This window comes from Hemicordylus capensis, chromosome 2, assembly GCF_027244095.1.
Source record: "Hemicordylus capensis ecotype Gifberg chromosome 2, rHemCap1.1.pri, whole genome shotgun sequence".
Classification (NCBI taxonomy): Eukaryota; Metazoa; Chordata; class Lepidosauria; order Squamata; family Cordylidae; genus Hemicordylus; species Hemicordylus capensis.
In genome coordinates, this window is record NC_069658.1 from 252461767 (window position 1) to 252478115 (window position 16349).

Sequence of the window (16349 nt, forward strand, 5' to 3'; positions counted from 1 at the left end):
TGCAACAGAGAGCAGCTGGCTGCCCAGGCAAATCTGAGCAGAGTATTTATTTGTTTGTTTGTTTGTTTGTTTTATTGTTAAATTTATATACTGCCTTTCATCAAAACAATCCCAAGGCGGTTTACAGCAAAATTTAAAAACAAGATGGTAAAAAGGACACAATTAAGTGAAAAATATTAAACAAATCTGATTAAAAATTTAAAACAAAAGCATAAAAGCAATACAGAGTACAAAGAGCAGCAGCAGAGAATCAAATAAATGCCTGGGCAAAAAGCCAAGATTTTATACTCTTTCTAAAAGCTGTGATGGAGACCAAGGAGCGAATAGCCACCAGGAGAGCATTCCAGAGTCTGGGGGCAGCAACAGAAAAGGCCCTGTCCCGTGTGCACGACAACTGACAAATGTCAGCCCAATGCCCTCTGTAAAGGTAAAGTGTGCCATGGAATCGACTCCTGGAGACCACAGAGCCCTGTGGCTGTCTTTGGTAGAATACAGGAGGGGTTTACCATTGCCTCCTCCCACGCAGTATGAGATGATGCCTTTCAGCATCTTCCTATATAACTGCTGCCCAATATAGGTGTTTCCCATAGTCTGGGAAACATACCAGCGGGGATTTGAACCGGCAACCTCTGGCTTGCTAGTCAAGTCCTTTCCCCACTACACCATTCGGTGGCTTAATGCCCTCTGTAGCCACTGTAATCAGGCAGGACACATTGAATGCCTTCCCACAGCAAGTCACTACAGGTGTCAGTGTTTAACTCTGAATAAACATTTCAAACTTTTGGCTCTTGTGGCTGGGGATTATGGAGATTGTAGTCCCACAACACCAAGAGCTTTCCCAGACAGCACCATATAACTAGTTTCACAGCAGGGAAACTTTGGGGAAGTATGCCAGAGTTTCATCCTTCAGTCTTTAAGGAAAGCAGGCTGAAAACAGACAGTGGCTTTGCCCACACCTACACCCCCACCAAGGTATGTCTGTTTCTTTAACCACAAGTGGCTCCAGTTCATTCCCGCTTTTCATAGGCTGATGGTTTGACGTCATGTTCAGGAAGGGGGAAACCCCGATGGAGATTGAAAACAGGGAAAGTGAAAGTAACTCTGTCTTCCGTGTGGGGCGGCAGCCATGGCCGCTGGGGGCCCCGTCCGGGATCTGTGTGATGAAGCGACTTGTCCCATCTGCCTAGACTATTTCAAGAAGCCGGTAACCATTACTGAGTGTGGGCACAATTTCTGCCAAGACTGCCTGACCCAGTGCTGGGGAGAGACGGGCTCACGGGTGTCCTGCCCTCAGTGTCGAGAAATTGTCCAGCAAAGGAACTTCATCCCAAATCGGCAGCTGGCGAACTTTGTAGAAATAGCCAAGAAATTCAATTTTCAAAAGGACAAAGAAAAGGGGCGTGTGTGTGAGAAGCACCAGGAGCCCTTTAAACTCTTCTGTAAAGAAGAAGAAATCCCCATCTGCGTGGTGTGTGATGAAGAGCATAAGTACCACAATGTTGTTCTTCTGGAGGAAGCTTCCCTGGAATACAAGGTAGGAACCCGCTGTGGATCATCTTGGGATTGTTGGAAAGCTAACTTGGCAAACAGACACTTTTTAATGTGGTGAAGCTCTTTATTTAGCAGAGGGAGAGTAACTGGCCCTATGCACCCCCAGCACTGTACCTCCAGTGACTGTTGCTGGTGTCTGCCTTGTGTTTCTTTTTAGATTGTGAGCCCTTTGGGGACAGGGAGCCATCTTATTTATTTGTTATATCTCTGTGTAAACTGCCCTGAGCCATTTTTGGAAGGGCAGTATAGAAATTGAATGAATGAATGAAATAATAATAATAAACAAAATGGCTTCCTGTCCCTAAAGGGCTCACAGTCTAAAAGAGAAACATGACATCACCACCAGCCACTGGAGGGATGCTGTGCTGGGGATGGATAGGGCCAGTTGCTCTCCGCCTGCTAAATGATGAGAATCACCCCTTTTAAAAAGGTGCTTTTTTGCTCATTAAGCAGGGGACTGCTAATATTGGAACATAAGAACAGCCCTGCTGGGTCAGGCCCCAGGCGTATCCAGTCCAGCATCCTGTTGCACACAGTGGCCCACCAGCCAGCCACAGCCATGCATTCCTTATGACATCTTTCTAGACTGAGCAGCAGCTTTAAGTACATAAGAACAGCCCTGCTGGGTCAGGCCCAAGGCCCATCCAGTCCAGCATCCTGTTGCACACAGTGGCCCACCAGATGCCTCTGGGAAGCCCACAGGCAAGAGGTGAGGGCATGACCTCTCTCTTGCTGTTGCTCCCCCTGCAGCTGGTATTGAGAAGCATCTTGCCTTTGAGGCTGGAGACGGCCTATATAGCCACAAGCCTAGTAGCCATTGATAGACCTGTCCTCCGTGACTTTGTCTAAGCCTCTTTCAAAGCCATCCAAGCTAGTGGCCATCACCACACACACCGTGACAGAGAATTCCATAGATTAATTACGTGCTGTGTGAAAAAGTCCAGCCCAAAGCATAGAGAGAAAAAATACTGGAAGGGGGAAGAGGCAAGAGGAGGGGGGAGGGCTGAGAATGAGGGGCCGAGAACGAGGGAGAACTAGAGGTACTGCAGATGCTCTGCTCCCAGGCCAACTAGTATAAAAGAATAAGGAACTGGTGCTCTGCACCCAAAACAAGTGTTGGTCACCAAAATCACACACCCACAGAACCAAGGGACTGAGACTATTCCCATTCCAGTAATGTCCAATATATGTATGAAAGAATATTAAAGATCCCCTACTCAATCACTTCCCCAATCCATGTTAAAAATTTAGGGTGAATTGATTAATGGAAAATGTGGATGGAGGAGTGGGGTGGCGAATCAGTATCTTTAACCAGACTCCTTCCATTTTAAATGTTCCCCTGCTCTGCAGCAGAATCTGGTCATTTTTGCCTCCCATATCAGGCATTGTGAAATTTGAACTTCAACTGGATCTTGTAAATTATTCAATATACGAATAAGCTGCAATGAGATGAATAATGCATTGGGACATACCCACCCACCCCCACCTAAGATACTGGAATGTAGGGCAGACCTATTCTCTCTCATGTGCACACAGACTTTTAAAATGTGTATATACATATACTTCTAAAAGGTAAACAAACTTGAATGTTTATTTTTTTCTTTAGGTTCGGATCTCTAAGTGTCTACCCACTCTGAAGAAGCAGAGAGAGAAAATCCTGCAGTATAAGGCAGATGCAGGAAAGGAAAGCCAAGAGTTGCTTGTAAGTGTCACTGTTGCTAGGGAAGCAAATATTAGAACAAATATTTATATACTGCTTTTCAACAAAAGTTTCCAAAGCGGTTTACATGGAGAAATAATAAATAGATAAATAAATAAATAAGATGGCTCCCTGTCCCCAAAGGGCTCACAATCTAAAAAGAAACATAAGACAGGCACCAGCAACAGTCACTGGAAGTACTGCTAAATAAAGAGAATCACCACGTTAAAAAGGTGTCTCCTTGCCCAGTTAGCTGGGAATATCTGGAATAATGAAATATGAAATGAGGAAGAGCGGAAAGCCATTGCTGTTCAGAATCTCTATATATAGTTCTCTTGGCCAGCATGCATGCCCAGGCTTTGGCGGCGGAACTCTCGCGACACACTGCTAGAGTTCCCGGCATTGGGCTGAGAGTGTTCCCAGCCAGCAAGAGTGGCTGTTGCAGGGCCAAGGAGAGAGGTAAAGTGGCCGAGGGGAAAGCTTGCGGCGGGCGGTTGGTTAGGAGGTGGAGAAGGAGGAGGCGGCGGCGGCAGGCCCGGCCGCTGCAAGGAGACGACGGCAGGCCCGCTGGGGTCAGGAGGCAGCGGTTCTTGACTTTGGGTGGGCAGTGAGGAGGCGGCAGTCGCAAGGGGGGGAGAAGTGGGCCGGCCAGGGATGAGGGGGAGAAGCAGGCCAGGCGGGCATCAGAGACGGGGAAGAGTCAGGGTGAAGCAGGGGGAAGAGTCCAGCAGAACTAGGGGTGGACGGCGGGTGAAGCCAGCATGGGGGTGGGCACGGCTGGCCCCAACTAGCACACAGATGCTCTGTGCAGGGGTCAGCTAGTATCCATTATTTGAAATGGCCTGATCTCCCTTAGAACAGGTCCATGAAGGACCATTCTCACAGTGGATCCTTGCAAGTAAACTCTTTCCTACCTGCCACATATATCTCTCTGTGAAAAGCCAGAAGTGACTTTCCTAGTGACTTATTTTCATGCTACAAAGATCAACTATGTTCCTGATACTGGCCTGCTTCTCTGCTATTTCCACCTACTCCTTGCAGGAGCAAGTAGAAACATCGAGGCAAAAGACAGTGGCTGAGTTCAAGCAGCTCCACCAGTGTCTGGAAGACCAAGAGAAACGTCTGCTGGCCCAGATGGAAGAGGTGGAGAAGGAGATTGCAACCAGAAGGGAGGAGCAGGTGGCCAGACTCTCTGAGGAACTCGCCAGTCTTGAAAGTGTCATCCAAGAGATGGAGAAGAAATATCAGCAACCAGCCAGTGAACTCCTGCAGGTAAACAGTGGCAGAAACAGCCCAAGTGAATCCTGCAAATAAAACAGTGGCAGAAACAGCCCAGTTTCCCCCTCTGGGAGAAATGGCATCAAGCCTTGGTGTGTTGCCTTCACTTACACAAGAAGGGCAATTCATTTACCTTAGTGCAACATATTCTGAACCAGAAATTTCTGTTTTATGTTGGTCTGCTTTTTTGCTCCCCACCCCCTTCTCCAAATACCTCCCAATTAGATGCTGTTTCCTTCATGCCCTGCTTGTAAATGTCTCAGCAATATCTGGTTGGCCACTCTTGGTCTGATCCAACAGGGTTCTTCTTAGGTACTACTTCAGAGCTGGGAACATTGCCATTCTGGCATCCTTCATAGGAACATAGGAAGTTGCCTTATACTGAGTCAGACTATTGGTCCATCTAGTTCAGTATTATCTACCCAGACTGGCAGTGGCTTCTACAAGGTTGAAGGCAGGAGTCTCAGCCCTGTCTTGGAGATGCCAGGGAGCGAACTTGGAACCTTCTGCATGCAAGCAGGCAGGTGCTCTTCCCAGAGCAGTCCCATTCCCTGAGGGGACTATCTTACAGTGTTCACATGTGGTCTCCCATTCAAATGCAAACCAGGGCAGACCCTGCTTAGCAAAGGGGACAATTCATGCTCACTGCCACAAGACCAGCTCTCCTCCCACACTTACGTCAAGAGATTATACTACTTTCCAAGTGTATTTCTTGGCCATCAAGGAGGACACTACATATATGTTACTGCTCACAGCCAATTGGGCTGAATGCATGGAAAGAAACCTATAAAGCATCTGGATGATACAGTATAGGAAGAGGCAACTAAAATCCAAAATCCAACTATTAAAAAGATTATAATATAATAATATAATATAATCCTATATAATAAAAGGCTAAGTGAGTGGCCGTGGCTTTGGAACGTTGGGGATCTGCGTCCCTGCCTCCCTGGGCTGTTCTGGGCCTGCGCGAAGCGCAGGCCCAGAACAGCCCAAGGGACACAGGACCTCAGACACCAGTGTCCCACAGCCACGGGCGGCCATTAGCCGGTGTGTGGCGGCGGGGGAAAGTGAGGAGGCCGAGGCAACCAGAAGCGGCCGCCCTGAAAAAGGCGAGGGCAATGGCGGCGGGGGAAGACCGAGACGGGGGACAGGGAAGCTGGGCGAGGTGGCGGTGAAGCCGCCAACGAGGCCCCCGCCCGCTCACAGCCGTCGCCGCCGCCTGCTCACCCGCCCTCCCAGCTGCCCAAAATGAAGCTGGGCGAGGTGGCGGCGAAGCCGCCAACGAGGCCCCCGCCCGCTCACAGCCGCCGCCGCCTGCTCACCCGCCCTCCCAGCTGCCCAAAATCACCTTCCCCGCTCCCCCCCCAAAAAGATTAAGGGCCAAAATGGCCCATGAGAAGGTCGCCGCCCCCGCCTATCGCCCTCCCAGCTGTTGAAGACCACCTTACCCGCTCCAGCCCGAGGGAAAAGAGAGGAGCTCACGAGCAGAGCTCCTCTCTGTGCTAAGTCACTGCTCAAACTGCCGCTATGGACGCAAAGGACGCCTATTGCGTCCATTGCGACAGTATAGGCAGCAGCTTAACACAGAGAATAGCTCTGTTTCCGAGTTCCTCTCTTCTCCTTCGGGCTGGAGCGGGTAAGGTGGGCTCCGGCAGCTGGGTGCGCGGGAGGGCGATAGTCGGGGGCGGCCACCTTCTCATGGGCCATTTTGGCCGTTATTCATCCACACACACCCCAAAAAAAGTAAAAGCAAAATAAGGAAGAACAAAAACAGAGACAACAACAAAACAAAAAACAAAAAGAGAGAGGGGACAAGGGGGGGGGGGAAGAGACAGAAAGAGAGAGAGAGAGACAGAAAAGATGGGATAGAAAGCTAGCGCCCGTTATCATAACGGGCTTAAAAATACTAGTATAATAATAATTAATTATAATATATGTTAAGATTATATTGAGCTACCTTATAGAGTTGTCAGTTTTACACCAAAGTAATGTATATGAGCATTTGAAAGTGGCATATAAATGCCAAGAATTAAAGAACTCTTCACTAGTGTGTGGACTAATAGCTTGGTTGTAGAAGGGCTGAAGAAGTATCAGCCTTGCAGCTTCACCCCTCTTTCAACTGAGATACTGGTTTACTGATAAGGAGTCCAGGGCATGGCTTTGAAACTTAGTGGTTTTCTCCACACTTGGTCAAGACACACCCTCAGGGTTTGAGTGGCATGGACACCAGAGGGTCCAAGTGCATCCCCACCCAGGGTTAAAGGAACATAGGAAGCTGCCATATACTGAGTCAGACCATTGGTCCATCTAGCTCAGTATTGTCTACACTGACTGGCAGCCGCTCTCCAAGGTTCCAGGCCGGAGTCTTGGAGGTGCCAGCTATTGAACCTGGGACCTTCTGCATGTAGAGCAGATGGTTGACCACTGAGCTACTGGCCCATCCCCAAAGGGCTTCATAACATGGCCCATGGCAGGCACTGAGTTCCCTCTTCTTTCTCTTTTCCATCTAGGGTGTTGGAAATACCATGAAGAGGTAAGTCAATCTCACTCATCTTCCTTTTGAGAGGTGCCCTTTTGTTTGTTGTGCCATAAAGTTGCAACCACTTGTCTTCATCCGCCTTGTGTTGACTCTTAGAGCAGCTATATTAGCAAATTGACCATGGCAATTAACTTTTTAAAGACACTTTGGCAATGTTTAATGGAATGTTCAATCACATGGTTGGATCTGGCTGCACTTACTAAAGAACAGTGGTCTTCACTTTATCAAGGTCCCTCCCATCTGACAATATGGCCATACATGATACCCGGCCTGACTCCAATTAGTTGAGTGCAGCTGCAGTTTACACTGCTGTTAAAGAAGTGTAACTGAGGCAGGCCTCATCCTCAGAGGAAAATGACTGTGGCAGGACTATTGCAACCCATCTGAGATTGGTTCACCACCCATTTCTAGAGCCCACCTTTTGAAGACTTCTGCTATAGAACAGGTGCAACTGAAAAGACACTTAGCAGCATTTATTATCAGTAATCATATGGACCAGCACCACCAATATTCCTACATGCGGGAGGGAGGGAGCGAGCAGAGGCGTGGGGTGTTCCTGACCAACTTCTTGCCACTACATACTATGGGGCTACATGATCGAGGTGTATTAAATTATGCATGGGGTAGAAAAAGTGGACACAGATAAATTTTTCTCCTTCTCTCACAACACTAGAAGCAGAAGTCATCCCATGAAAATGAAGGCCAGGAAAAGGAAGTACTTTTTCACACAGTGCATGATTAATCTATGGAATTCTCTGCTACGGGGTGTGGTGATGGCCACTAGCTTGGATGGCTTTACAAGGGGCCTAGACAAAGTCATGGAGGACTCAGTCAATGGCTACTAGTCTGATGGCTATAGGTCACCTCCAGCCTCAGAGGCAAGATGCTGCTAAATACCAGTTGCAGGAGAGCAACAGCAAGAGAGAGGGCATGGACTCACCTCTTGCCTGTGGGCTTATCAGAGGCATCTGGTGGGCCACTGTGTGCAACAGGATGCTGGACTGGATGGGCCTTGGGCCTGACCCAGCAGGGCTGTTCTTATGTACTTAAAGCTGCTGCTCAGTCTAGAAAGATGTCATAAGGAATGCATGGCTGTGGCTGGCAGCAGCCAAACCTCTCCCTCCCCTTAACATCTTCTCAGTAATAGCCAGAAGAGTGAGATGTGACTCACTCTTCATCATGAGATGATGTTGCATGCTGGGTCCTCTTTCACTAGTCTTTACCCGGAACAGGCAGGGAAGAGATTTGGAACTGCTGCTTTGACTGGCTGTCTCATGGTCCCCTTCATGAGTCATCTGGCCCTCAGATGCTTGGTTTGCGGTTTTCGGAGCCCTAATGAGGAACAATCTCTTCACTAAAGTGCCTCCCTTCCACTCTAGGCTTTCTGCCATTTCATTCCTCTCCACCTCTTTGTTTCTATCCATTTTGGAATTCTGGATTGAATGGATCTTGCGTCTACATTGTCTCTCTCCAGGTGTGAGGGAAAGGAGACATTTGAGAATCCAGTGACTTTTCCTCTTGCGCTAAAATGGAGGATCTGGGACTTGTGTGATATAAACTCCTTTCTGGAGGCTGTCTCAAAGCAATTCAAAGGTAATTCAGCATGTCTGAAAGGATTTTGTATAGGACATTCATTATATTGGTCTCGAAGTGGAAGATGCAAACTCAGGTCTCCTGGAGACTGTTTCTATGGCCTCTGAATTTCCAGTTGCAGGGGAGCAAGACCAGGAGAGGGGTATGCTTTCATCTCTTGGTTGTGGGCTTCTCAGGGGCATCTAGTTAGGCCACTGTGGGAAATGGGATGCTGGACTAGGTAGGCATTAGGAATTATCCAGCAAAGCTCTTCTTATATTCAGTCACTTGTAATGTTACTAGAAAAATGAGAAATTTGAGTGCTAGTTGAGAAGACTATTCTAATTCACTCTAGGAACGGTTCTGGTCAAAATTGTTCTTGCAACCTTCACTCAGAATATAATTTTTTAGATTTTTAAAAAATAATTCTTAATTCTTGGTTTCTAGTCACTCATATGTACCTCTTGATCTCTCATTATTTAACAGGAAGGTAATGAGAGCACAAATATCTAGAAGCAAGTCAATGTTTATTTCGGTCAAAGATTAAACACAGAGTTTAAAACAAACAATAAATAAAAATATTGCAACCAACTGGATTATGACTGTGCCAATTGCTGTATTTTCACCGCTGCTTCAGAAAATTTAGCTACCGTGCAGGTTATAGTTTGATTTGTATCACAGAGCAGTAGCTTGATATAGAACCCCTCCAGTCTGTCCGGGAACCTCTACAATAGAGGAGAAATATATCTTGTGTGGGATTCCTTGTAAAAGGGGCAGTATAACAGGACATGTTGGGTCATTTCTATGCCCCTCATGGGCAGGTTCTATCAGCCAATGGCACTTTTGAGTATCTACCTTGCAGGAGTGTGGAGGAGAGTACATTATGTCTTGCCCTGAAGAATTCCTCTCACAGCCTGGGAAAGGAATTATCTAGAACTGAGTGGCTGAAAAACATGACTTTTTAAGGCAATGGGAATGTGTTCAGGCATTCCCTTTCTCTGTACTGCCTTTGCCACATGACTGTGACCAAAACCAATCTATCAAAATTGGCCAGTTTTTGTAACTTCTCATGCTTGAGTTTGTCATAGTTGGGCCTAGGTGACTGACAAATTTCCGTCTTTGAAGCTGAGGAGGAGACGCCTCTCACCATGGGCATCCAGGGCAGTGGAGGAGGGAAAGGGGGGCAATTGCACCACCACCCCCGGATTGAGCTAGTTCCCATTGAATCCAATGGGGCATACTCCCAGGGCGGGGTATTGGATTGGTGGCTTTGTCCCCTCACCCTGGATAAAGTCCTGTGGATGCCCCTGTCTCTCACACAGCTCTTTGGCCCCTTAGACTATCCCTGGGACTGAACTGTGAATACTTCTTCTGCTCGATCAGAGACTGGGGTAATGGCTCTCTCTGGCGTTCATTGCACGGACCCTAGAAGAATGGGAGGGAGGGAGAGGGAGGGAGAGGGAGAGAGTCTCAAAGGACACAAAACATCCTTTGTCCTGCCCTTCTCCTCCCTCTCCTCCATGACACTTTGCTGCAGAACTTCGCTTGCATTTCCTATGAATGAAGCCTCTCATCTCTTAAGGGGACATTGTATCAGTCCTGAAACGTCTAAAGCAATCGTCTTAAGTATTAGCCTGCCAGACTTGATACTTTTACTCTTTGCTTTCTAAATCCAAATACACACCTAAATAGGAATGGGTGTTTGTTTGTTTACCTGTTAGAAGACAAATTTAAGTATATATAAGTAGATTAGAATTGGAGAGAGGTTTTCGCTACCGATCCCTCAGATTTTATTCCAGCTCCTAAGTAATCCTTTGAGTTAAGAAAGAAAGAAAGAAAAGATACCATACAGTAAACTGATATTCTTAGCTTACTTTCTGAAGGAAAGAAAGCTTATGAGATCACTATATCTGTGTGTGCTTCCATGTGTCCTGGTCTAAAAACATTTGCATTAACAGACCAATACAAACAAACCAAATTCTCAGCATGTGGAGGGGAATCCCAGGGGATGGAATCCTAGGGGATCGCAGCCCCCCCTCCCACATCCACCATCTTGTTTCAAAATGGTGACTATTCAAAGTATATGCAACACCCCTTTGTAACTCTCAGGTTGATAGCTGGATACAAACCGGATTGACAGCACATGGGAAGGAGTCCTGGGTAAGAGCCACAATATTAAGTGAAGTGGAAGGCAGGCTCCATTATTTTATTACAGTATTTGTAATAAACACATATGATGCTTAATCTCCATTCCATTTCCTTCTTACAGGCATTCTGCTACCTGGACTTTGGCTGCAAAAAGGTAAATGGTGGGGTATGATGACCAAAATCACAGGAGGGACAGGAGACTAGTCAGAAGGTTAACTGTTCCACCATTTTGTCCTGGATTAACCATAAATGGGTTTACTACAAGTATTGGGAAAGAAGGAGGGAACAGTTCCATGCCTATCTATATATTCTGGCTGACATCCAGTCTAACAAAGTACTGCTATAGTTTACACTATATGTACACTGCAGAAGGGGGACAATTTTTGTCTATCTCCTCTTCCCTCTGAAGCCTCTGGAATTCCCAAAAATATGTCCTGGGGGATTTGCTACCCTCAGGGACATATTTTTGGGCATCACAGAGGGTTTCATAGGGAAGGGGAGGTCAGTGTAAATCAGCCCTCTCCATAACGGAAATTGGTGGATAAAGAACCCCTGCGAATAACAAGGGCCACCTGTAGCCTCTAAAATCCTAAAAATGCAGGATGAAAGGCAGTCATTAAAACAAAGACATCAAAGAGAAATATGTATGAGGGAAAGACCTGCTAGAATAGGAAAGTCTCAGTTTTTGTTTAAAATTTAGCAGGGAGGAGGCAAGAGGATCAGAGAACTGGGGCACCACTGTAAAGACTTGCCCACAGGTCACCAACAATAATACTTCAGAAAGTGGTGGGACATTTAGGAGAGCCTCCCTACATGATCTTAAGGGCCAAGAAGAACTACCTATATGGAAGGCCAGCTCCAGGTGGGGCAGAGGTGGCACATGCCCTTCCAGAAAAGTGGCTTTGCCCCCTACCCCACCCCCACCCCCGCTGGGCTTTAAAGGTCAAACCAGCACCTGGAATTGTGCCTGGAAAAACACTGGCAGCCAGTGTAGCTGGTCCAGCAACGAAATAATATGGGCCGAGCATCTGGTGCTCCTAGCCAACCCCCCTCTGTAGGCTTCCTTTTATGTAGTAAGCACCAGCAGGAGTCAGCTGTCACCTTCACACCATGCTTGTGGGCTTCCCAGAGACATCTGGCCGGTCATGGGGGGAAGAAGGGCCAGTTCTAGGGGTATGGAGCTTGTGTGACTGAACAGGGAGCCATGCTTCCCAGAGCCATGCAGGGGTACTGCAAACAGGACACCATGCTTCGGAAGGTGCCATGCAGGGGAGCTACAAATGGGGTACTATGATCTGAGGACTACCACATGGGTGCCACGGACAGGGGCCCTCACTTTGGGAAGATGCTGTGCAGAGGTGCCCCCGGGGACAAAACTGATAATACTTGAACTCTTCAAGAGTGAGGGCAATTTTCACACAGGGCACCAGTTAACCTAGAACAGGGCCTAGTAGGAAGCAGGATACTGGAGTAGACAGATCTTTGGTCTGATCTAGCAGAGCTCTTGTTTTCTTATGTCTCAGCTGATTCTGCATCTCCTCTCTTTGCTCCTCTCCCCACCCCCTTCCCCAACAGCAAACATTACTCTGAACCCAGACACAGCTCATCCCCAACTCATCCTGTCTGAGGATTATCGAAGTGTGAGAATGGGATGCAGACCAAGAGATCTGCCTAAGAATCCTGAAAGATTTGACCAATACTCTATTGTGCTGGGATGTGAGGGATTCACAGCAGGCAGACATTTCTGGGAAGTCTCTGTGGATCATGAAGAGGAATGGGCCATGGGTGTTGCCAGGAAGTCTTTGGGGAGAAAGGGCATTGTTGTTTTTAATCCCCAGGAAGGTATCTGGGGTGTTGGGAAGTGGGCAGGTGGATACAGAGCCACCAACTATCCTCATTCTCCTCACCTGTCCCTGAGTGAGGAGCCCAAGAGGATCCGAGTTTCTCTGAACTATGAAGCCGGGCAGGTGACCTTCTTCAATGCAGACTCATCAGCCCTGCTCTACACATTCTCAGCAGCCTCATTCTCTGGAGAGACCCTTCACCCCTTCTTTTGGGTGTATGAAAAAGGCTATCTTGGACTCTCTCCTTAAGATAATCAAATCTACCTCTCAGGTCATTCTGGAGTTACTCTGTTGAGAAACGGTATGGGTGAATTCAAACTCCACATGGAACCATGGTTTATTTCATCTGTTGTACGTCTATTTGTATGTCTGTACCCATGCCAGTCAACAAACTGTGATTTATTTTGGACAGTCAAAACATAATTTGAACCCAAAGTTGAAATTAGTGGCAGACATACTGTGTAAGGATATGTCAGCCCAGTAATATTGCACGCACACAAGTTGTGCAACTGCACAAATGATATTACACAGAAGTAAGTCCATTATTTCCAATGAGCTTACTCTTGCATAAGTCATTTTCACAATTTCTGTGTTTATACAATTCATGCAGTTGCACAGTTTGTGTGTATGTAATATTACTGGGACATAACCTTGCGTGATATGTCAGCCACCATATTTGTTCACATTATGTCTGAATCCACAACTGTGATTTAATCTTGATTTGTTTTAGTAGCTCCACCCTTGCAGGGTGTGTTCATTCTCTCCCTCACTCACACACCTGCTAGATCATCAGAGGTGAGAAAGGGCAGGTTCTGAAAAAACATATGGCAAAACAAACCAAGATTTGGTGATTGCTTTTAACACTGATCTAGGTTTGTAAAATAAACCTTCGTTTAAATAAATGGCGGTCTGTGTGATGTCTGAACCCATCCTATGTTTGATGATTGTTTTACGCTCATTAATAATCTAGGAGGAGAAGAAAGACACTACTACAAAGAAGACACTACTGTATGGTTAATAATACAAATTTAAAAGCTTCATTGGTCAGTAGCACTTTTTGCAGCTCTGAAACAGCCTCTATAGGCTTATAGACACAGTCATGGAAACTTATTACACCCAAGTCTGCTTTTTCCCTTTTGGTTTCCCAAAATTCCTTCAGCAATAATTTCTTTAAAAAGAATTAGCCCACATGCAGAGACCCTATATAATAACTAAGGGCACTTCCAGACATGCTCCATGTAAAGCCACTTAGTAGCTGCTTTTATACACAGATACCAGTTGCAGGGGAGCAACAGCAGGAGAAAAGGCATGCCTTCAGCTCTTGCCTGTGGTTTCCCCAGAGGCAACTGGTGGGCCACTGTGTGAAACAGGATGCTGGACTAGATGGGCCTTGGGCCTGATCCAGCAGGGCTGTTCTTATGTACATTGGTTTGAATTCTATTGTTAATTCCACACCATCTTGTGTCAGGTTGCATTTATAGTGCTATCCAAAAACCCTATAGCATAAACCAGGGACCCTCACCATGGGTCCCCAGGTTATTGGCCTTTGGCCACTGTGGCTGGGAATGATGGGAGTTGTAGACCAGCAACATCTAGGAACCCAAGGTTGGAAACCCCTGGCCTGTGTAAAAAGTCAGAACAGTAGTGTAACAGTCACGCAGCTGTACCACTATTTTCTAAAAAAGAAAAAGAAAAAACTGATTTAACAAATATGATGGTTTGAGGTTGGAGAAGTACAGACTGACAATGGACTAGTGAAGATATTGAGGTTGTTCACACAATCCAAAACTGTGTTTTTCCTGTGTTTGGGAGCTGTGTGTAAAAGAATTTGGGCCTGTTTCACATTGGGATACACAAAGAGAGAGAAGAGGATGGAAGCTATTTGCTTAACCAAAGACAGAAAACAAATGATTTACTAGAGTATTTGGGATTTACAGAGGCCAAAAAAACAAGTACACCTATGGAATCAGGTTACCTAAAACAACAGTGAGTACAGGACAGCGATTGGAAAACTTTTATATGTAGTTATGATAACAACACCAGATATAGCTGCATCTGTGGGAATCTTGAGTAGGACAGTAAGCATACCCAGCAAAGATGACTGGACTGCAGGAAAGAGACTAGGCATGTACCTAAAAGGGACAATCTATCTAAAATTAAAGTGGCCTGCTAGTAGTGGACCCAAATTAGTAGGTTATATGGATGCAGACTGGGCTGAGGATCAAACAGACTTGTGGTTATGTATTCTTTTATGGTGGTGGAGCAGTCAGCTGGCGAAGCTGCAAGCAATCAATAGTTGCTCTCTAATCTACTGAGGCAGAATACGTATCTGCCACTCAAGCATGTCAAGAGCTGGTGTGGCTGCACAATCTAACATTGGATTTCAACATAGATGAACCAAAAACCCACTGAGATGTTTGAGGATAATCAAAGCTGCATCCAGATCTCACAAATGGAGAGAATTTAATTTAGAACAAAACACATTGAAAGAAAATATCATATGTGTGATGCGCAAGAAAAGGGACTTGTAAAATTGATGTATTGTCCAAGTGAACAAGTGGTAGCAGATGTGCTAAGTAAGTTGGTGCCCATGGATCATTTCAAAACCTTGAGAGAGAAGTTGGGACTTATAGACAGCAGCACGAGCCGATGAGAAGGAGTGTTGGAGCTAGGACCCTGGCAGCATCAGCTCTTAGCTGCAATGTTTCATAGTGACTACTGGGTGGTGGCAGTGGGATGTTAGGGTCATAGATAAAAGTGCTGGACTCCTCCCCTCTTCATTCTTCCAGTGTTAGTCTCCATTTTGTCTCTCTAGAGATGGCTGTCACAGCTGAAATTAAGCTGCTGGTGTTTTCACATTTGTTTGTAACCTTTTCTTTAAATAAATCCTTGTAGTGCTTCAATACTAAAGAACTGTCTCAAGACCTCTTGCTTTTCTGCTTTCTCACCAAACTGGTTTTGCTTTGCCTTTTGGGGACTGAACTGCCAAACTGCAGTCTGGAGGTGCTCCTGGATCCGAACTTCTCCTTGGTGTCCTAGGTTGAGGCAGTGGCCAGAGGTGCTTTTTATCAGCTTCGGCTGGCTCATACACCAGCTGCGTCTATTTCTTGAGATGAACAACCTCAAAACTGTGGTACATATGCTGGTAACCTCTAGGCTGGATTACTGCAATGCGTTCTACGTGGGGCTGTCTTTGTACGGAAACTGAAGTTGGTTCAGAATGTGGCGGCCAGGTTGGTCTCTGGGTCATCTAGGAGAGACGATATTACTCCTGTGTTGAAAAAACTACACTGGCTGCTGATACATTTCTGGGCAAAATACAAGGTGCTGGTTATTACCTATAAAGCCCTAAACAGCTTAGGCCTTGGGTATTTAAGAGAACATCTTCATCATGAGCCCTACCACCTGTTAAGATCATCTGGAGAGGTTAATCTGTGGTTGCTGCTAACTTGTTTGGTGGCTACTTAGGAACGGGCCTTCTTGCTCCCTAGGTAAGTTACTTCCCCACTGTGCCATCTAGCAGTCTGTAAAATTTCTGCCTTGAATGTCAACTTTTTTTTAACCTATCTGAGCCTACTGATAGCATAGTGGGGGTGGGGCCACTCTCTTCCAAGACAATTGTTAACCTAGGTGCTTCCCATCTAAGATACCCTGGTCATGCCACTGAATCAGAATCCACGGTTCTGCCCCACAGCTAAGGTGTGATGCCCTTGTGGTG

General features: G+C 46.4%; 1 protein-coding gene across 1 annotated transcript; it reads left to right on the forward strand.

Moving 5' to 3' along the window:
* The first annotated feature begins 184 nt into the window (after positions 1 to 184).
* On the forward strand, positions 185 to 13857 carry LOC128345291 (zinc finger protein RFP-like). Its single transcript, XM_053297074.1, has 7 exons — positions 185 to 1534; positions 3158 to 3253; positions 4292 to 4522; positions 7039 to 7061; positions 8542 to 8660; positions 10909 to 10941; positions 12363 to 13857. Exons 1-7 carry the CDS (start codon positions 1127 to 1129, stop codon positions 12878 to 12880), a joined length of 1428 nt encoding a protein of 475 aa, XP_053153049.1. The 5' UTR covers positions 185 to 1126; the 3' UTR covers positions 12881 to 13857.
* The last annotated feature ends 2492 nt before the right edge of the window (positions 13858 to 16349 follow it).